Raw genomic sequence first — 21,708 nt, forward strand, 5'->3', positions numbered from 1 at the left:
AGCTCTGTGAGTTCAAGGCCAGCCTGGTCTACGAAGCAAGGTCAGGACAGCCAAGGCTACACAGAGAAACCCTGTCTCAATCAGAAAACAAAAACAAAAACAAACACACCTGGGCTTGATAATAAGCGGTAAGCTAGCATGTCACAGACATGACAGTCACAGCTCCTGGGCAGAGTCAAGGGAGAGGCTTTCAAGGCTCAGAAAGCAAGTGTGTGTGTGTAAGACCAGGTCTCACGGTCACAGAGAGGGTGTGGGTAGGGAGAGAATGAATGAATGAACATGGATCCAAGCTTTTTTGATTGTTTTTGTTTTTCAAGACAGTGTTTGTCTGTGTTTCCCTGGCTGTTCTGGAACTCTTTGTAGACCACGCTGGCCTCAAACTTACAAAGATTCACCTGCCTCTGCCTCCCGAGTGCTGGGATTAAAGCTGTGTGCCGCCTCGCCAGGCTGCATTTGTGTGTGTGTGTGAGGTTATTCATACCAAGTATGACAAGGATTAGCTGGGATCCCAGAGGAGTTTTTCACGTGTCAGGAGGCCTTTCTGACCTCCCAGCTGCATGAGGTCATTTCAATAGACTCAAGTACCCCAGAGGTGCACGGTGAGGGCCAATCTGATATAAAGTCCAGCCCCGAGAGCACTGCCTGCGCTCCCCTCCTGTGAGGGCAACACAAATTCAAGCCAGCAGTTCTCACCCTGAGGGGCATGGTTCCTTGGGGGGGGGGGTATAAATGACCCTTTCACAGGAGTTGCCTAAGACGATCAGAAAACACAGATACTGACATTATACTTCATAAGAGCAGCAAAATTACAGTTATGAAATAGCAACTAAAATAATTTCATGGTTGGGGGTCACCACGACTCGAGGAACTGTATGCAAGGGTCAAAGCACTAGGAAGGTTGGGGCCCACTGATTTCAGTGATCCTGCGTGGGTCACCCTTGGGCAACATCAGTGGTCAAGAAAGCCACTTGAGCCAGACTTGACGATGCACAGCTGTAATTCCAGTTTCTCAAGGACTGAGACAGGAGGACCACAAGTTCAAAGCCAGCCTAGGCAATTTAGTGAGACCCTGTCTTAGATTTGTTTGTTTTTAATGAGGAGCTGGGAAGGAACCCTAGTCTGTAGAGTGCTCACTACTCAAATATAAGAATCAGAGTTCCAGAGGTAGGTGGATCGCTGCGAGTTCGAGGCCAACGTGATCTACAGGACAGCCAAGGCTACACAGAGAAACCCTGTTTCAAAAAAAGAAAAAGAAAGAAGGAAAGAAGGAAAGAAAGAAAGAAAGAAAGAAAGAAAGAAAGAAAGAAAGAAAGAAAGAAAGAAAGAATCGTGAAGATCTAAGTTGATTCTGCAGGACTCTGGTAGGCTTGGGGGCCCAAGTTTTTCATCCCAGTGCTTAGAGGACTAGGGCTTGCTGGCTGGCTAGTTTAGCTCAGTCGGCAGGATCAGGTCCCATTGAGAAGCCTGTCCCATAACTCAGTGGACACCTCCTGAGGAAAGTTGCTGAGATCACCAAGATTAACCTCTGGTCTCCTCTACACACAGGTGCCTATACCCGAACATACAAAAAAAATAAAAATAAAAATAAAGGGGGCTGTCAGGGTGGCTCTGTGGGTGTTTGCTATTAAGCTTGATGGCCTGAGTTTGAGCCCCAGGCCCTACACAGTAGAAAGAGAGAACCCAAAAGTTAGCCTCTGACCTCCACACACATAGCCCCCAACACAAAAAACAAACAAATAAATACAGTAAAAATAAATGCAAAAATTAAAGGACTGGAAACACAGTTCGGGGGAGGGAGGTTCTTGGAGTCTTACACAGTACCTGTGAGAGCCTCGCTTCACCCCAGCACCACCAAAACCAAAACAGCAATGACAAAAAAAAAAAAAAAGAAAGAAAGAAAGAAAAGAAAAGAAAAAAAAGGCCATTTGGCAGAATGGTTCAAGTTGGTACAACCTTGAGGAGGTTTTTGAGGAGTCTTTGAAGGACCACAGGGCGACTTCAGACTGAGTGTCCCAAAAACAGCATCCAAACGTCTCCCTGTTGCCCCTCTCCTGACAGCCTCCTCTCTGAGGCAGAAGGTGGATGTTCTGGTTTTAATTTCGTTTTGTTTTATTTTAGAGGCAGTCTCATGCATCACAGCCTCACATGCAGCCAAAGCTGATCTTGAACTCCTGCCTTCACCTCTCAAGGGCTGGCTTAGGGGCCCTCACCGCCATAGCCTCCTGATTGCTTAAATATAGAAAATCTGCTTTTGTTTTTCCCTGCCCTGTTCCCTTATGTAGGAAGGATGGAAGGCTTTTTTTTTTTTTTTTTTTTTTTTTTTTTTTTTTTTTTTTTTTCATTTTCTGAAGATGACCTCCCTCCACCAAGAGGGTAAAGGATGGTAGGTTCAAAGGACACCGAGAGTGTCACAGAAAGGAGACTTCCCAGAGGCTACAGGAAAGTAGGATGGTGAGGCCCAGGGAAGCAAGTGCCCTCTCCCTAAGGACAGCTGGAAGAAATGACCACAACCAGGGGCTCTGGAGAGATGGGCCTTCAGTTCTCACTTCCCAGATGAGCCCCCAAATTCTTGGGCTGAAGGCATCTCTCAGAAACAACACTCCCCCCCCCATTCTCTGGAACCCCGCAGAACAGGGGGCTAAGAAATCTCAGTGGCCATCCAGGCACCATCCCAAGCCTTGGCACCTTGTGGCTTTCCATACCAGCTCAACAGGATGGCAGGCCACCTAGGTCAGCTAGGACAAAGCTGACCTTCAGAGAATAATGAAGCAGACATCTTGTTCTACCTGCAGGAGCTGTGAACTGAGGTTTATGCCACACACACACACACACACACACACACACCTTTTCTGTTAGGGACCCAGCTAGGATCCTGCAACCTGTCTCAAGATCAGAGTTCATTCCCACATCCCCTCCTTCGGTCCCTCCTTATGGGCCAAAGCCACTAGAGGTCTCTTCTGCCTTCCTCTGAAGCTCAAGGCTCATGTCAACCACTCAACAGAAAGCTCCAGCGAATTCCTCTGCCAGCCTAGGACTCGGCACCGCATCTTGACTGAGGAGTTCATGGAGCTAGAGACATCACCCTTTCTCCTAGCTCTGAGCCGGTTGTCCAAGCACCTGGTCATCTAGGCACCTGCACCGGTCCTGGGGCCGGAGCCACTTGGCAGACAGACAGACTGTGGCAGCCCTTTTCAGCCAGGCCACAGTACCACACTGGCTGACATCTTGGGTAGATGCCGAGTGCCCCTGCCTGAGATATCCAGGCTGGCTCAGGGATGAAGCCCTGCTCCCTGCTCAGGGAGGGGCTCGGGCTGTTTCACCACTTCCTCCTCTGGCTGCCATAGATGGACAGATTCTCTGAGGGCCGGGTGCCGGGTGTGTGTTAAGAGCCTCTGAGCTCTGTGTACACCAGCCGCGCGCCACATGTAAACACTCCGGCCTCTCTCCTCAGGCTAGATAAACTTCAAGCTTTTAGGGCAAGGCACTGCCCCAGCACACTCCCTGTGTTTAAAGAAGATGTCAACAGCAGCCGGCAATCTTGGCAGGAGCTCAGTGCTCTGGACCACTGATTTCCCTGCCAGGGGGGTACACAGCTCACCTCCCAGAGGAATCATCCTGGGCAGAGAAAACTTTCTGTGATCCATAGCCCAGGAACACTGCAGACCCCCACATCTTCCGCCAGCACCCTGGCAGTCTGACACAGACAAGGCGGTGTTTGTTCTGGTGTTTTACTCCTACTGTAGCTGAGGGTGCCCTTGAAGTTCAGACCAGCGGAGGCCATTCGGGACAGAGGGTAGCTCACTGGGAGTAGGACGTGGGCAGCCTTTTCCTCTGCAGTACTCTTCCTGTATGAAGGATGGACCAGGCTCCAGGCTTCAGAATCTCATCGACCCAGCAAGAACGTAACCGAGGAAGCCATACAACCGCCAACTTCTTACAAGAATTACCATGGTCATGGTGTCTCTTCACAGCAATAACACCCAACCGAAGACGGTCTTATGTAGCCTGGGCTGATCTCGAAGTCCTCAGCCTCCTACCTCCCACCTCCGAATACCATGATGGTTCACACTTGCCAGCAGCAGGCGGGCAAATGTGGTCCTCTACACTGCATTTGTGGAGTAGAATAAAAAGGCTCGCCGGCTTGTCCTTCCTGTCCTATTTCGTATGCTCAGGGTGCATTTCTATCAACCTCTGTCATCACACTGTGATGACCAGATGGTCTGTGGCAACATTAGTGTCCCATAGAGGGTGTGACCTCAGCAGTCTCCAAGGAAAACACACAGTTGGCCAAACTCTGAAGGCATCTCCTGAGCCAGGTTTGATGGGGATATACTTGGGGACAGAGGTGGGAGGACCTCAGGTTTGAGGCCAGCCTGGGCTACATCTATGAGTTCAGGGCAAAGTCTGGACTATGTAAGAAGTGAATAACGACTCCCCTCACTCAGAGGACCATGACCTCACGGAGGTCACCTTGCCCATCAGCCTTCTTGGAATTCCCTTTTTCCTTCCAGTTTCTTCATTCGTAGTCTTTTTGCTTGTTTGTTTGTTTTAGTTTGTTGTTTTTGTTTGTTTGTTTGGTTGGTTGGTTGGTTGGTTGGTTTTTCAAGACAGGGTTTCTCTGTGTAGCCCTGGATGTCCTGGAACTTGCTTTGTAGACCAGGCTGGCCTTGAACTCACAGAGATCCGCCTGCCTCTGCCTCCTCAGTGCTGGGATTACGGGCATTCACCACCGCAGCAGCTAAGGTGTGAAGCCTAGTGGGAACCTTTAAGGTGTGAAGCCTAGTGGGAACCGATTAAATCACTAGGGAATAGCCACCCCTTGGAGGGGGTTAATGAGGTTTTTATGGGGTTCTAGTAGCTGTCAAGGGAGGGTTATGATAAAGAAACAAAGCTGGCCCCTTCCCAGTGTCTCTGGTTTCTTGTCTCTGTCTAGCCCACAGGCAAGGCACCTTTCCCAGAACAGATGCCGTACTGTTTGCACTTTGCGCCTTTAAAACTGAGCTGACTAAATCTACCTCTTTCACAACTTACCCAGGTTTTTGTCATAACTGAAAACAGACTAAGACACCTCCTAACTACACTGTTCAGGTCTCTCAAGAGTCACAATGACACAAACCAGCAGGGCACACTTCTGAGCCCCATCTGAAAGGGACAACTGACATTTTGCCCTTCAGGGGCCCACCAGCATTCTGTTGTGTGTGTTATGGAGGGACAGCGATGAGCCACAGGCCTCGCCCCAATGGCCACACAACTTGTGGGCTGTGTGGATCCTGCACACACACAGGAGAGTAGCCCCAGGGGGACGGCAGTTGCCAGCGGGCCTGAGGCTGTCGGGTCTGCCTGAGCATCTTCCTCCACTGCTGCCTTCTTCCCCACCTTCGCCAGATGCCAGTCCCATGGTGGCTCCCCAGTCAGCCGCAGCGTCACAGACGCTGAATCCGAACCTTCTTCCTGTAGGTATGTGATCAGCACCACCGGCATCAGATCCTCAGTCTTGCACAGCTATGGGGGGAGGGGGGTCTTCTCCTCTCTCCTGATCCCCGTGGTCATGACAGACAAACCCTCTGGAGTAGTGTGGTTTTGACTGGACAGCAGCTTTTTGGTGTCTTTCCTCAGGTGATGGCCAGCTTTTTTCTCTTCCTTTTCCTTAGACAAGGCAAACTGGCCAACAAGCCCACAGATCTCCCTGGCACTGGGATTACAATATTACAATCACACACCTCCACATCCATCTTGTTTTGTATGGGTTCTGGGGGTGGAACTCAAGTGCTCATGCTTTTAAGGCTGTCTCCCCAGACCATTTGTCTGTGACATGGTCTCACGTAATCCAGGCTGGCCTTAAACAGGCCGTGTGGCCAAAGATGGCCTTTAACTCCTATTCTTCCTGCTTCATGTCACTAAGCCTGGCTTCACTCTGCCATTTTGATATCCCAACAAGAGCAAAGAATTTAAAGTACTTCTCCTCCCTCTTAAGACAAATCTTTAAGACCATTGTCCAGGCTAGGCAATGGTGTCTCACACTTAGTCCCAACACTTGGGGGGCAGAGGAAGGTAGATCTCTGTGAGATCAAGGCCTGATCTACAGAGTGAGTTTCAGGACAGCCAGGGCTACACAGAGAAAAACAAAACAGAAGACCATTGCTCAGTCGTGAACTCCAGGGCTCACACCTAAGTAGCACAACTAGCCAGCCATAACTTTGTCTTGGGAAGCCCCATCTCTTCTACCCTGAGCCTAAAAGCCTTCCGGCACATTGTTGAAAAGCTGAAAGAGTTTATGATTTAAGGAGGAAATAAAAACTCAGATTTAGTAGCTCCAAAGTATAATCCCCATTATATACACAACAGAGTGGTGGGGGCAGGGATGTGCTATTCTGGGCTTCGGGAGCAGGCACCCCTGGTCTACACTGGGTTTGTGGCCCAAAGCTCAACCAAGTGCAGCTGCCTGAGCGCAGGAGACCGGGGTGACAAAGAAGAAAATGGCTTACATTCTTACTGCTAACATATTTTGCCTCTAGGACAGAGGCCAAACAAGCATAGGACAGAAACAAATGCAGGGGTGATTGGACACAGCTGCTGCCATTAGCTGATCAAAGACAGCGACCCTCTGGGTAAGAGACAAATGTCAAAACACGGTGGCCTATCCAACAGAGGAAGTAGGCTTTCATGGCCTGGTGAAGAATGTGGCCAATTCTATATTAGGCTCAGGAGTGTCAGGTTCCTCTAGCCCATCCCAAGGATGACAAAGGGCTCCAGAAGCACCTCTTCATCAAAGTCAAAGGCTGTGTCCCCTGTCCCAGGCATTGCACATTAGCCTAGTTAGGATGGCAAACAACAGATATTATGCCACTGATGAGCTCAGGAAATTCACAATAAGAACTGTTTGGAGCTGGGTAATGGTGGCGCATATCCCAGCACTGGGGAGGCAGAGACAGGCTGATCTCTATGAGTTCAAAGCCAGCCTGGTCTACAGACGAGTTCCAAGATACCTGGCCTACACAGAGAAACCCTGTCTCAGAAAGAGAGAGAGAAAGAACTGTTTAAAAAGAAGCCTTGCAAAAACAAAAAAAAAGAAAACAAGAAAGAAAGAAAGAAGAAAGAAAGAAAGAAAGAAAGAAAGAAAGAAAGAAAGAAAGAAAGAAAGAAAGAAAGAGAAAGAAAGAAGCCTTGCATTTTATTTCCAGCACTCAGAGGCAGAAGCAGACAGATACCTGAGATCAAGGCCAGCCCTGTTTATCTCAATAAAACAAAAGAAAACGGGAAGGAAGGAAGGAAGGAAGGAAGGAAGGAAGGAAGGAAGGAAGGAAGGAAGGAAGGAAGGAAGGAAGGAAGCTACACCTGGGGTGTAGCTCAGTTCAGAATACCTGCCTAGCATACGGAACCCCCAGCACTGCATAAACTAGGCTGAGTGGCATATGCCTCTAATCCCAGCCAGGAAAGCGAGCTGGGGGGGAGGGGGTGGAGGAGAAAAGGGAGAGGGACAGAGGGAGGAGAGAGAGATTTGAACACCATTTTTCCGAGCCTAATTTCTAATTTTATACCCAAGGAAACTGAAGCTTGAGATGAGAAATAGCCAGATTATCTAGTCAGTCAACAAATAGGGGCAGAGCCAGAGGCCCAGAACCCAGCCCTCATCACTTAACTGATACCCCAGCAAACTTGCCCTTACGTCCCAGGGTATTTCAGAACACTAAGATTTTCTTTTCAAGCAGAGTGAATGACTTACCCGGGGTTCCCAAGTCAGCCGGACTCACTCTCATTCCCAAATGCAAATGCCAGTGTCCTCCGGTAGCTCCGATCTGGCGGAATATAAACATGGAGGCTTATACCCTCTATGCCACCCCCATCCAGGCTGTGCCTAGCTCCCCAAGGTCTCTCCCTGCTTCCCAGTGGGTCCTAAATCTTTCAAGAGACAAGGCCCAGCCATCCAAGCAGGGGGGAGCAGAAGGAGGGGGAGCAGCCAGCACCTCTGCCAAGGCTCTTGCCTGCCCTGCTGGGAGGAGCTAGGAGCAGCCGCCGAGGGCTGGCAGCATTGGGGGCCTGCACTACAAAGCTTGGAGGCCATCGGGCTACACGGTGCACTTGTAGGACCCCCAGACTCGCCACACCGTGCACACCTCTTGTCTGGAATGTGCCCGGAACAGCATTAAGAGAGATCTGAATTCAAGTTCAGCAACTTCCTGAATGCCCTCTGCTGGACATGCTTGCTCTCTGACTCCGAGCATTCCAGTGTGAAGGAGAGGAACCAATGAGTTATCAGGATGCCTTCCTTTTGTTCTGCGACTGGAGTTCTCCATTTCCACAAGATGTTTGAAGACTCTGACTGGAGCCCTGCTTCCTGCTCGGCCTAACCCATTCCTGCTGGGGCTGTAGGCGTGGCCCTCAGGCTACACGTGTGCGCTTCTGGATCATCCTCGGCCCCCGTGTATCTGCACACCAAAGAGGATTTCTCTTCTGTGGCAATTCCAGAAGGAACTGCAGCACCCGACCCTGTGGCCCAGGCCCAGAATCAGCCATGGGAGCATACGCCATTGTTACCGACACCAACATTTTGTCTGGCCTCCAGGGCAACACCACGGGCGTCACAGCCTTCTCCATGCCTGCCTGGCAGCTGGCACTGTGGGCCACAGCCTACCTGGCTCTGGTGCTAGTGGCTGTAACAGGCAACGCCACAGTCATCTGGATCATTCTGGCCCACAAGAGGATGCGCACAGTCACCAACTATTTCATCATCAACCTGGCCTTGGCAGACCTCTGCATGGCAGCCTTCAATGCAACCTTCAACTTTGTCTATGCGAGTCACAACATCTGGTACTTTGGCCGCGCCTTCTGCTATTTCCAGAACCTCTTTCCCATCACAGCCATGTTCGTCAGCATCTACTCCATGACTGCCATCGCAGCCGACAGGCAAGAGTGGGCATCGGGGAAGGGGGGGGGGGGTGTTGTTGAGGCTCATCCCAAGGAATTGCCTCCCAGACTTGGTTTTGGTTCATAGCAAAAAATCAGGGGGATACAGAGCCAAAGCAGGGAGAGTTGAGATTAGACATGGAAAGACTTTACCGGCGGTTGCTAAAAGCTGGAAAGGAAGAGCTTCCAGCGACTTCTGAAGTGCTGATGACTGCCCTTATAAGCTCTCCTTATCTTGCTCTCTTTACACGAGGAAATTGTATACACTACTTTTGCATTTAGGAAAAAAGTGGGCTGTTACATGAGGTTAGAATGCCTCATGTAGTTAGAACAGCACTTTTTAATTTTTTTTATAATGATGCTGGTGAGGGTTGGGGTGCCAGCAGTGACCTTTGAGGAGTGAGCCTAGGATGGCATGGAGGAAGACGTTCTGGGACAAGCAGGGATGGGATAAAAGGACTCGAATGCCTGGGGGAGCAAGAGGCTGACGGAGAGGGCGACGGGATGGGATGAGGCGGAGACACAGGAAGTTCTCTGACACATGGAGTCCTGATTGTGTTGGTTAGGTAGATGAAAGCCTCCTCATGTCCCCTCATTCCCCACTTCTCCCTAACTCCCTAGCAACCTTCACCTACCTCTCACCACTGAGTTGTAGATGTTTTGTTGTTGCTTTGTTTTGTTTTTTGGAGTTCTCAAAGATTTCCTTTGAGACAATGAGACGACTCTGCTCATTAAAAATGAAAGTTTGGGGCCGTGAAGGTAGTTCAGTTGGCAGAGTGCTCGCTTAGCATGTCTGAAGCCCTGGGTTTGATCCCCCAGCACTGCAGAAAGCTGGTATAAAGTGGTGGTATATGCCTATAATCTTCACACCCAGAGGTAGCGGGAAGAGGGTCAGAGTGTCCAAGATCATCCTAAGCTACATAGCTTGTTTTCACATACAAAAAAAAAATTGGATACCATTCATACAGGACTACCTTCTAACTTTACAGCCAAGCTCCCTAGGGAACTGAGATAAGTAGGGCTATTTAAGGTTAGCCATGGGTTAGTCAGGTTAGTCAAGGCAGGAGCCTGGAACACAGCCCTCTGGGTAGTGGGCAGAGGGGACATCTTTCAAAATCGGACTGGTGCCCGCTGAACATCCCTTCCTCCTCCATGGGTTTGCCTGAATGTTCCCTTAGCATTTCTTCTCAGTTAGGCAGCAAATTTGGGGTGTTTCCTCTGCACCAGGCACAGTTCCACGTGCTGCGGAACCTCCACCAATGGGGCGGGGGCAACTTTAGCAGATGACTTACAGAGCCTCCCCTTCAGAGCGAGGCTGGGCCCGAAGAAAGCCTCGAAGCCAGACAGAAGGCTTATGACCGGGATTTCAGAGGAGGGGCTCTGGTTAGGCAGACAGCAGCTGAGACTCACCATTCCTTTCTCTACTTCTTTTTAAAGTTTTATTACATTTATTTGTTTAGTGTGTGTGTGTGTGTGTGTGTGTGTGTGTGTGTGTGTGTGTGTGTACATGCTAGCATACACACTGCCGTAGTAAACCTGGGAGGGTCAGAGGACAACTTGTAGGACTCAGATCTTTCTAGTCCTTTTGGGGGGATCTAGTGTTTTGTCTGTGCTGGGGGCTGAACTCAGGTTCTCAGGCTTGCCAGAAAGCATCTTTACCTACTGCGCCATCTCACCGGCCCCCTTCCTCCATTCCCTCACTCACAGATAGATACTTAGCGTCTGCTGGGTAAGTACTATTCTGGGTTTCAGGTGGGGAAAACTCACATAAATGTTTCTGCCACAGTAAAAATTTAAATTTTAAGCACATTAATAAATAATTTGAGGGGGGTTCAGTTGTTGTTTGTTTTGTTTTGTTTTGTTTTGTTTTGTTTTGTTTTGTTTTGTTTTGAGACAGGGTTTCTCTGTGCAGCCCTGGCTGTCCTGGAACTCCCTCTGTAGACCAGGCTGGCCTCAGACTCAGAGATCTGCCTGCTCCTGTTAAAGGCGTGCACCACCACCGCCGCCCAGTCAATAAATAAATTTTAAGTTGTGTTTTGAGATCATGAATGTTGTGAATAAATATTAGCTAGAGGGAAAGGACCTCCAGGCACCAAGATGTGTGTGCAAGACAGGCTCCATCAGTGCTTCTCAACCTTCCTCGTGCTGCCACCCTTTAATACAGTTCCTCTTGTTGGGGTGACCTCCAACCATAACATTATTTTTGTTGCTACTTCAGAACTGCATTTTGTTACTGTTATGAATTGTAATGCAAATATTTTTGGAGATAGAAGTTTGTCAAAGGGGTTGTGACCCACTGGGCTACAGGCTTAAATGGACATCAGGGTGGGTCTCCTTGGGAGGTTGGGATCAGGGTCAACCTAGAGAATTCTAGAGAACAAATATTCCAAGCAGCAGATAAGATGGTAATGTTCTCAGGGCTCTGGTGTGGACACCTCTACCTCAGCAAACAGGGGAAGCAATGTAACTCAGCACCACATTCTACAAGGTCCCAGCCTTGTCTCAAAGCTCAAGCTCATCCCTGGGAGGAAGGGCCAGGCGTTGCCTATGACCAAAGCTGTCTCTGACGAGTTTAAACCAATGAATACGTAGAAATACTCTCACCCCTGTGCACACGTGCCTCTTCCTCCAGATGACAACCTGACTTCAAGAATGACTCACTTTCATAGAGCTGGAAATGAAGGCCCAGAGACCTAAGGCTATTTGTTCAAGACTTTATTGTCAGGAAGTGGTGGGGACAGGATTTGAATCCAGATCAGCTTGATTCTAAACTCTCCGGACCTGACCCTCTTCTAATGGGGCATGAGCCACTACACCTGGCTCTCATATTAAAATCTTATTATAGCCTGGTGGTTGGGGCGCACGTCTGTAATCCCGGCACTCAGGAGGCAGAGGCAGGTGGATCTCTGAGTCCCAGGTTAGCCTGCTTCACAGAACAGAGTGCCCAGACAGCCAGGGCTACACAGAGTAATCCTTTCTGGGGGGGAAAAAAATAAAAGTTTACCATGAGTTTAGGAAGATACCTCTGTCAGTGAAGAGCTTGTGGGGTAAGCATGAATACTGAGTTCTATTCCCCAAATTTACATGGACAAAATGTGCCTTAGTAGCATACACTCGTAATCCCAGAGATAGTGACAGAAGGACCTCCAGGGCTTGCTGGAGAGTCAGCCTAGCCAAACAGGCGAGAGACCCTGCCTCAAAACACAAGATAGATGTCTTGAGGTTGGTCTCCGGCCTCTGTATATCATACATACGTGCACAAACACCGGCATGCACTCAAAGCTTACTGCTCGGCCTGGTGGTACATGGCCTAGCATTTTGGAAGTGGAGGCAGATGAAATGGAAACTCAGTTATCATCCCCATGTACACATAAAGTTTGAGGCTAGTCCGAGTTACAGGAGACCCTGTCTCAAGAGCCAAATAAAGAGTTGGGCATGGTGGTGCACACCTTTGATCTTAGCACTCAGGAGGCAGAAGCAAGCAGATCTCTGTGAGTTAGAGGCCTGCCAGGGCTACATTGTAAGACTGTGCCTCAAAGGAAACAAATACACAAATCCATCTTATTCTAATGAAGGGCCTGTGTACTTCATGATACGGCTCATAGACTGTCTGTGTTATCCGACATAAACGGTGATGGGTTACTAAACAGGGCCCTGTGTGTGTCAGATCCATCGACTGCTGCAGAAAGTTCCAGAAGGCACCACTGGTTTGGTCTTTGTCTGGGAGATGGCTGTACCATGCAGAATGGTGGGACGCTCGCTTGGGGATGAGGGTGCAGATGTTCAAGTCAGACTGAGCTGCAAGCTAATGTTGGACTGTATCCCAGGCTGGATGACAGCATGTCTGTCCAAGGACTTGTCCACATCCAGAGGGAGGCAGAGCCTGGGTACCTGGGCTAGATTCTGGGGTACCAGTGTGTTGTGGCTGGAGATAGTCACCGCCTCCCCACCAGCACCCTGGTCCTCTGCAGACTGGGTAGGACTCCAGTATCCGCACACAGGGCAGCTGTGTGGACAGGGGCTGGAGGGCAGGGGCCTGGGCAGGAAGAAGAGGAGGGGAGTGTCTGCCGTGAGGAGGCCGGCTGCTGATGTTGTGCTCTGCTTGCAGGTACATGGCCATCGTCCACCCCTTCCGGCCACGGCTCTCGGCCCCCAGCACCAAGGCGGTTATCGCTGGCATCTGGCTGGTGGCCTTGGCTCTAGCCTCCCCACAGTGCTTCTACTCCGCCATCACTGTAGACCAGGGGGCCACCAAGTGTGTGGTGGCCTGGCCCAATGACAACGGAGGCAAGATGCTCCTACTGTAAGCCCCACACCAGGTCCATGTGCTTGTGTGTTGGCTCATGCCTGTGTGTAGCCCATGCCTAGGGCTATGTACACTACACTGCAGGCACATATGTGATCATATGAGTGCAGGCTTATACTGAGGCTCCCCAGCGAACAGTGAGAGGCCAGGGGTGTGGCTCAGTGGTACCCTGCTTACCCAGCATCCTGGAAACCCTTAGTTCCCTTCCCAGCACCACACAAGCCGGGGGTGCTGGTACACACCTGAAATCCCAGCACAGGGAAGGTAGAGGCAGGAGGAGCATAAATTCAAGGTCATCCTCAGCTACATAGCATGCTCAAGGCAAGCCTGGGCTACCCAAGGCCCCATTTTTAAACAAAACTAGAAAAACTGACAGCGAGGCTGCATCTGCAAATCCATTGTAAGTGGAAAATACCCACATTAAGTCATACCTAACATCCTGTGACCCGGCTAACTAGGAGTGACCGTTCACTGCCACTGCCCAGCTCCTTGATAGGAGAACAAACAGAAAGGTAAGGATTTAAGGCTCGGCTTCTGCTGAAAGCCTGTTGCCTTTCCATCACCAGAAAGTCAAAAACATTGACTCAAAACATACGTTGGGGACCATCCATCCTAAAAGCGTGTTGTAAGCACTTGGTCTCCAGTGAGCCTTCTCATTCTCCTAATGCTATGGAGGAAGTACCGTTACTATTTTATTTTATTTTTATTTAATTTTAGACAGTGCTGACCTTGTCGCCACCAGACCCACTTCACGTGGTACAGGGACGGAGCCAAGGGCCTGCGAGCACTAGGCAAGCACCCTAGAAACTAAGCCACATCCCCAACTTTCTGTTTGGTTTTTGGGACAGTCTTGTGTAGCCTAGGCTGGCCCGAAGCTCTGATCCTCTTGCCTCCATCTCACACGTCCCCATGACCACCCTGTGTAGTGTATCTTGGTTTCCATCTTGGTGGTGGAGAAAGAATATTGCATGATGTGCCTCCAGGGAGGCCAGGGAGTGGTGACTCGGAGGAGCCAAATGCAGGCAACGCTGCCTCGGGGTCCAGTCGCTCAGCCTGTCTGCCCCCTCCAAGGATGAGCACGGGCCGTGTGCATCTGCGGATGGGGTGTGTGGCTCCGCATGTCACACGCGTGCCCTGCATACCAGTGTCTGTGTGCGGGCTAATGACAGACTCTGTGCCCAGGGGCACCTTAGGGAAGGTGTGTGTGGTCTGTTTGGAGGTCAATGCCGGGCAGCACAGCAGCCACCAGTAACCTCAGAACCCAGGAGGTGGAGCCAGCTGGACCAGCCAAGTCAGAGAGCTCCAGGTCAAAGCAAGAGGCCCTGCCTCAATATATTAGAGAGAGAGAAACCAAGGAAGACATTCCATGTCAGCCTCTGGCTTGCACACACCCATATCACACACTCACCCAGATACGCATACACACATGCATATCACACACGTTAAAAAAACAGAAGTCACATGGTAGAGGGGGCTCTCAGGCCCATTTCCTGTTGCTCCAAGGAGTAGGCCTGCCTGGGAGTCAGGAGGAAGCCCATGGCTTATCCAGGAGGCTGTGGCTCCCCCGGAAATGGAGCCAGTGACATGCCTCTCGAATAGTATCTTCCTCAAAGGAAATGATGTGCTTCGATACAACCCAGGCATCCTCTCTGGGGACTCGGCCTGCGCAGTGGTGTATGGGCCTTGCCGAGAGGTACTTGCTGACACAGCCATGTCCCCAGGCAGTGTTGAGGAGCAAGAAGCAGAGGACACAGTGGATATTGGTGTGGCCTTCTCCACTGCCTGTCTCTAGATAAGGCCTTTTCTGTAGTGTGGCTCCTGCAATTCTAAACGTATAATACCGCATATGACCTCCCGACTTAATATATGTGTATATTCATGCGCACACGTATCCATTCCTGCACACACCACATGCCTGTGTACACACACAGATGATTCCGGGAAGAAGACAAAGTTGTGTGCGCCCAGGTCAAGCCTCGATCCCCACAGAACCATAGTATCTTTTATGTTAAACAGACATAAAATTTGGTTATCTTTCCCCCCTTTTCAGCCTTTTCCATAACACGGAAGAACTGGGGCTGATGCTGGTGGCTTTTTGTGAAGAAAGCCCAGTTTTGGGTTATGTCCTAGCAAATGTTGCCTTAATTTTTCTTTAAATAGAAGCCCAGGGTGGGGCTGCAAGGTGGGGTCCCTGGGGTTCAGGAACCTTAATCGCGGGCTAGCGCAGGCGGGTCTGGCCACCTAGTGCCCACCCATGTCCCTGGCCTTCCCTCCAGGTATCACCTCGTGGTGTTTGTCCTCGTCTACTTCCTTCCTCTCGTGGTGATGTTCGCGGCTTACAGCGTCATCGGCCTCACACTGTGGAAACGCGCGGTCCCCAGACACCAAGCTCACGGCGCCAACCTGCGCCATCTGCAGGCCAAGAAGAAGGTAGGCGAGGGCGCGGAGAGGGCGGGGCCTACTCCGGGGAGCCACCAGGGCCGGAAGCCTGCCCTCTAGAGGAGGCTGAGGCGCACACGATCCAGGTCAGTCAGCCTCTCAGAGAACCCAACAGAAACCGCAGACCTCCGCGATTTGGAGACCAACGCTAGACGGACTTCTCCGTGTTCCAAGAGTTCTCACCGTAGCAGGCAGGAACACCACCCGCCTTCCCTCCTACTGGGAAGTTGGTCTCCAGCTTGACTCGGTCCTCAGGGATGCTGGACACAGAAGCGTGCAGATGCCCGGCATGTGAGGTGCTGGGGAGGGCTCAGGAACCTAGCCACTAGGCAGAGGGTGAGGCACCAGGTTGAAACTTCAGTGCCTACATAGATAAAAAGGCCAAAGCAGACAAAGATCCCTGGGAAGGGTGGCTTGGGTCCCAGAGCTTGGACCTTCTAAAAAAAGTGAACAGGGGGAAGAGGTGCTCCAAGAGAAAGCGTCCAGGACACCCTATGGGAGGATGGGCCACAGAGCTGGGCTGCTACACATGGGGGTTTCAATGGAAGGACACCAGTGTGTGCAGACAAACCTGCCTGTGGCGGTGCCAGGAGTGGTGGGCTCTGGAGCATGTGGCAAATACATGTTCCAGAGAATGGAGGCCAGAAAGGTAGATAGGGTCCGACTCCAGGAGGCTCTCAAGGCTGGGGTGAAGCGTGCCCACACTGGTTCCAGGAGGGTTAAAACTTGGTACTCGGGGGGCGAGGACTGACCTGAGCCCCTCCCTCACCAGTTCGTGAAGGCCATGGTACTGGTGGTGTTGACATTCGCCATCTGCTGGCTGCCCTACCACCTCTACTTCATCCTGGGCACCTTCCAAGAAGATATCTACTACCACAAGTTTATCCAGCAGGTCTACCTGGCGCTCTTCTGGCTGGCCATGAGCTCCACCATGTACAACCCCATTATTTACTGCTGCCTCAACCACAGGTGAGTCCACCCTGCGGTTGAGTCCACCCTCCACCCACGGGCGCGTCCCTGCATGCTGAGGGGCCTCTGCTCTGGTTGCCCCCAGAGCCTGTAGCCACCCTCGACCCCACAAAGGAACACTGTTCCCCTCCAGATCAGCCCACGGCACAACCCTCCGGCGGCCTGGATCTAGCCTGAATCCCATCTCCTTCCCAAAGTCTTGTCTGCTGCTGGGCCACAGTGCCTATGTTCTTCTCTGCTCTTGTCTCTTCTGGGGTCTGCATCAGGGACAAGAGAGAAGGCACAAGGGCGGGACCAGAGAGATAGAGGAAAGAGGAGAGTAAGGAGAGGCGGAAGGACAGAAAAGAGATGGACAGAAAAAAGATGCCTTCTGAGATGGTTTTTCTTTCTTTTTTCTTTTTATGTTGTGTGTGCACATGTGGGCAAACTAGTGTGAGCCACAGCACATGTGTGGGGGTCAGAGGACAATCTGCAGTAATTAACCCTCTCTTTCTCTCTTTCTCTTTCTTTTTGGTCTTTTCAAGACAGAGTTTCTCTTTGTAGTCTTTGGCTTTCCTGGAACTCACTTCGCAGACCAGACTTGAACTCACAGAGATCCCCCTTCCTCTGCCTCCACAGTGCTGACTTTAAAGGCATGTATTACAACTGTCCAGCTCCCTGTCTCTTTCTACCATGTGGGTCTCTGAGCTAGAACTGGGCTTGCCAGGTTTGGTAGCAAGTGCCTGCTCCCACTGAGCCGTCTCACCAGCTCAAAGAACTGGCCTTTTTAAGTGCTTCTTCCTAAGGATGTGCCTGGTCTAGGTAGGCAGGTTTCAGGAGAGGCTGGGGGATGGGCTGAGGAACTGCAGGATATTTCTTGCCCCTCCCCCCAAGATGCGGCCAGGGAAGGAAGAGCTGAGATCTCACTCCTGGCTCTGGTTTCTGGGGTCTTGGAGTCTGAGATATGCTGGTACCAGCTCTGGGACTCTTGGTAAGGGAAGAGCCAGGCAGGAGCCCTGGGCAGAATGAGCCTTTCCACCCGGGGACAGGGGGTGCGGGAGAAGGTGAGAGTCCATGAGAGGTAGACACTGAGTCAGCGCTGGTCTGACGGATGTGAGCAGCACTGACCTCAGGGCCTCTTTGTTCATAACTTTTATCAGCCATCTACTCAGGCGTCCACAAAACAGCACTGGGGTCTTCGTAGCTCAGCTGGCCCACCCGCACCGGACAGGCTCTGTCGGGCTTACTCGGTGCCTAGAACCTTTTTAGCTCCCAAGAAATAAGTAGATAAGAGAGGGCAGGGGCTCTCCCATCATACAGATAAAAACAACAACAACAACAACAAAAAAAAAAAAAAAACCTGAGCCTAAGAAGGGAGGACGCTCCTAACCCTACACAGGTGATGGACGCAGAATTTGGAATCCCATGTATCTCTGGTGTTTCCCACCTTATCGCCCTCACGCTCTTTGATGGGATGAATGTAAGAACCTGGAGAATGCCCTGACATATGAGGGAGAGACCAGCAGCACTCCGTGCCCGCATGCCTGTCACTGCTCTGTCATCCAATTCCACAGTTTTTGGATGCTGCACGCTCTTCACATAATATGTATAATGTGTATAGATATATATGTATATGTACCCACACATACATATATATGTATACGTACACACACATTATATACATATATTTGCAAGAGCTTACAGCCTAGTAGGGAGAGACAGACATAACGCAGTAGCAAACATAATGTGTGGAGATGGGCAGGAAGTGCCGATGGACTTAGGCACTGGGCGGAGGGGGTGCAGTTTACGTTTGAGCAAAAGCTGGAGTGACTGACTGGCCTGCAGCCTGGGCAAGAGTTCCCTATGAAAGGAACCAACAGCCCTGAGGTCAAGGTCTGCTCCTTCCTCCTGTCCATCTCTTTTCTGTCCTTCCACCTCTCCCTACTGTCTCTCCCTGCCCCCTCATCTCTCTGTGCTCCAAGAGGGAGAGCTTTACAAGGCTTTGAGCTAATAAGCCCTGAAAGACATGCTCTTGATTTACCTTTCAAAGGAACCAGCCTTGAGGGCTGGACAAGTGGCTCAGTGGTTAAGAGCACTGGCTGCTCTTCCAGAGGACCCAGGTTCAAATCCCAGCGCCCATATGGTGGCTCACAACCACCTGTAACTCCCAAGAGATCTAGTAGCACCTCCTTCTGGCCTTCTTGGGCATTGAATGTACATGAAACACAGGCAGACATGCACACAAACACCCACACACGTCAGAAAATAAGGAAGAAAGAAAGAAAGAAAGAGAGAAGAAAGCTGGCGTGGTGGCACACCTTTAGTACCAGCATTCGGGAGGCAGAGGCAGGAGGATCTCTGTGAGTTCAAAGTCTACAAAGTGAGTCCAGACAGCCAGGACTGTTACACTGAGAAACCCTGTCTCACAGAACAGAACAAAGCAAGAATTAGCCAGAACAGATGTGGTATAGTTGGTGGGTGCCTGCCTGGCAGACAGAAACCTCCAAGTTTGATCTCCACAACCGGGGTACCAGGCATGCACCTGCACTGCCAGCACTGGAGGATCCAAAGTTCAAGATCATCCTCAGCTACAAAGGAGTCAGGGTCACCTGCCAACCGTGGTTTTCTCTTTTGTGTTGTTTGACTTTTGTTTGTTTGTTTGTTTGGTTGGTTGGTTGGTTGGTTTTTTTGTCCTCCCAGTACTGGGGATTGAACCTAGGGCCTCCAGCATGCTAGGCATGTACTTTACATTGATCAACACCCCAGGCCTCATTTCCCTTAGTTTGAACTATGGTCTCACTATAGCTTCACACTTTGCTTGCCCTTCCCCCCTCCCTCATTCTCTGAGTAGCTTTATGCCCAGGCTTGAGTGAGGGCTGTTTATTTTTTGAGCAAATGCACCCATACTTGGTAGCTGCAATGTGCCAGTTTCCCTTTGAAGCAATTCCTGGGGGAGCTTCTGTATTCCTCACACATGGCCCGAGTCCCAGTTCTTTCTTTCTAAGATTCCTCTCTCTTAGATGCCAGTTAAGTCGTGTGGTTTCTTTGTAATATGATTTGGTTTCCTTTCTCTTCCCCCTATTCTTCCCTCTTTCCTTCTCTCTCCCTCTATTGCTTTCTTCCTTCCTTTTTAAGGCAGTGGACTTCTTGGCTGCCTTGGAGCTTGCCGCCATCTTTCCTGTCCCTGCCTCAGAAGTGCCAGTGTTACCGGCTTGAGCCAAGTTCCCGGTGTTTCTGGCTGTTGCAAAAAAAAAACCTAAATCCATTCAGTGTGCATCTCCCGGCGGCCCTGAGTTGTTGGTAGCTCTTCAAAGTGAAACTCCCCTGCAAGGGAACTAGTCTACAGCTCCCGCACCCCCAACTCCCTTGCTTAGAGTGACTTTCCACACCCCTCAGGTTTCGCTCCGGATTCCGGCTTGCTTTCCGGTGCTGCCCCTGGGTGACACCAACTGAGGAAGACAGGCTGGAGCTGACTCGCACTCCCTCCGTCTCCAGGAGAGTCAACAGGTGTCACACAAAAGAGACTTTGTTCATGACTGCGGACATGACCCACTCCGAGGCTACCAATGGGCAGGTTGGGAGTCCCCAAGATGAGGAGCCTACTGGACCCTGAAGTCTTGAAGCTGTCTGCGGGACCCAGGCGTAAGCCCTTTGAGAAGCAGCCGATGGAAAAGCCCTAATGTAGTAACCTGTCACATGACGTGGTCTGGAGCTCTGGAGGCAATGCTGACACAGAGCCCAGAGCGCAGACGCCCATCACATCACTATTACAAAGACAAGAATTTAAGCATTCCCAGAGCGAGGAAGGGGTCAGGTAGACTGGGAGCAGCACTTGGCCAGTCTAGGAGCTGCAAGTGAAACGTCTCCCTGGAGTATAGAGGGGGGAGAGCAGATCCCATCAAAGAAAACCGCAGTTGTAATGAGCAAAGGCAGCCGAAGGGATGGCGACATGGCTCAGTGAGATGGTAAAGGTACTCGCTGCTAAGCCTGGGGACCTGAGTTCAATTCCTGGAGCACACGTGGAAGGAAAGAACCAATCCCTGCAAGTTGTTCTCTGACCTGCCCAAGCGTGTGGATGTGGGCATCTGCACATACATGCACACACATGCAGGCACACACACACGCATGCGCACAATGGTAAGAGGAAAGGGGGTGGCAATAGCTCCAGTGTCGGGGTCACAGGAACAGGTGGGGACCGTGGCAGCCTGCAGAGGGCGAGCACCCAAAGGGAAACTCAGCTGCTTCACTCTGGACCACAGTCATCAGGTTCTCTGAATAAAGCCTGAAATTCAAATTTATATATGGAAGCTCCAGGTTCCTAAATTTGAATGCTGGGTAAGCCAGATGGAGAGGGCAGGACACAACCGCGACACGGCCTTGTCGCCAAATATGAGACACAAAGGAGGATGTTCCCCATTTGAATGGTGGATCCAGGGCTTGTCTGCCTCGGGACCTAAAGACTCAAATACAACCCAGGGTAGAGGGTGGGGAACAGTCCAGAGGAAACTCGGCTGAGGCGCTTTGGTAGGTCTCTCTGACCCCCCCGTTTGATGGCAGAATTACCACGAGGCTCAGTGGACGTGTGCCCTACAAACCAGCAGGCCGCACTCAGCAGGCGCTCAATAAATAGCTACCCCGAGTCTTCACACCGTGCCAGCCGCTAAGGCACAAACGCCACCTACACGTCAGGAACACGGCTCCCACTCACTTCTGCGGGGGGGGGGGGGCGCACACTGACTGTCCCAGTTCTGAGAACGCCCCAGGCCTGGTCCAGGCCGCTCCGGGGCTCTACGTCTCCCTGCTTGGTGGTGACTCGTTCGCTGCCTACCCATTGCCCTCCGAAAACCAAGTAAGCTGTAAACAGCTGCTCAAGGTTTAGTGTCCTCTGAGCTCTCCTAGAGGTCATTGTGCCAGATGCTGGCTCTGCCCATACCTCCAATAAAGGGCTCTGATGTCGCTTAGACCTGCAGTCACGACCGGGGACGTTACAGAGTGCTCGAAGGGCACTTCAAGCTGGGAAATCCACCAAAGGGTGGGGATGAATCCCAAATGCATACTTGGGATAAAAGCATTGATCTCCTGAGCTAGAATAGTAAAAGGGCCAGGGAGTA

The 21,708-nt window shown here is 51.0% G+C and overlaps 2 protein-coding genes across 2 annotated transcripts in view; both read left to right on the forward strand.

Annotated features, from left to right (window-relative positions):
* Positions 1–3,129, forward strand: part of LOC129670367 (ATP-dependent RNA helicase SUPV3L1, mitochondrial-like) — a 44,291-nt gene extending 41,162 nt beyond the window's left edge. The window contains exon 4 of the mRNA XM_055598842.1: positions 2,974–3,129. Within this exon, the coding sequence (XP_055454817.1) occupies positions 2,974–3,129 (156 nt within the window). The remainder of the gene's footprint in view (positions 1–2,973) is intronic.
* A 5,383-nt stretch (positions 3,130–8,512) lies between these two features.
* Tacr2 (tachykinin receptor 2) lies at positions 8,513–20,210 on the forward strand. Its single transcript, XM_055599002.1, has 5 exons — positions 8,513–8,904; positions 13,013–13,207; positions 15,487–15,640; positions 16,422–16,618; positions 19,994–20,210. Exons 1-5 carry the CDS (start codon positions 8,513–8,515, stop codon positions 20,208–20,210), a joined length of 1,155 nt encoding a protein of 384 aa, XP_055454977.1.
* The last annotated feature ends 1,498 nt before the right edge of the window (positions 20,211–21,708 follow it).

This window comes from Psammomys obesus, unplaced genomic scaffold, assembly GCF_907164565.1.
Source record: "Psammomys obesus unplaced genomic scaffold, mPsaObe1.curated_primary_1811, whole genome shotgun sequence".
Lineage (NCBI taxonomy): Eukaryota > Metazoa > Chordata > Mammalia > Rodentia > Muridae > Psammomys > Psammomys obesus.

What these genes read in the sequence shown, in the direction of transcription:
- Tacr2 (XM_055599002.1), top strand. Translation starts at nt 8,513, where the DNA reads ATGGGAGCATACGCCATTGTTACCGACACCAACATTTTGTCTGGCCTC. An exon ending in ACTGCCATCGCAGCCGACAG is followed by an intron (nt 8,905 to 13,012) that starts GCAAGAGTGGGC and finishes CTCTGCTTGCAG; the next exon opens with GTACATGGCCATCGTCCACC. An exon ending in GGAGGCAAGATGCTCCTACT is followed by an intron (nt 13,208 to 15,486) that starts GTAAGCCCCACA and finishes CCTTCCCTCCAG; the next exon opens with GTATCACCTCGTGGTGTTTG.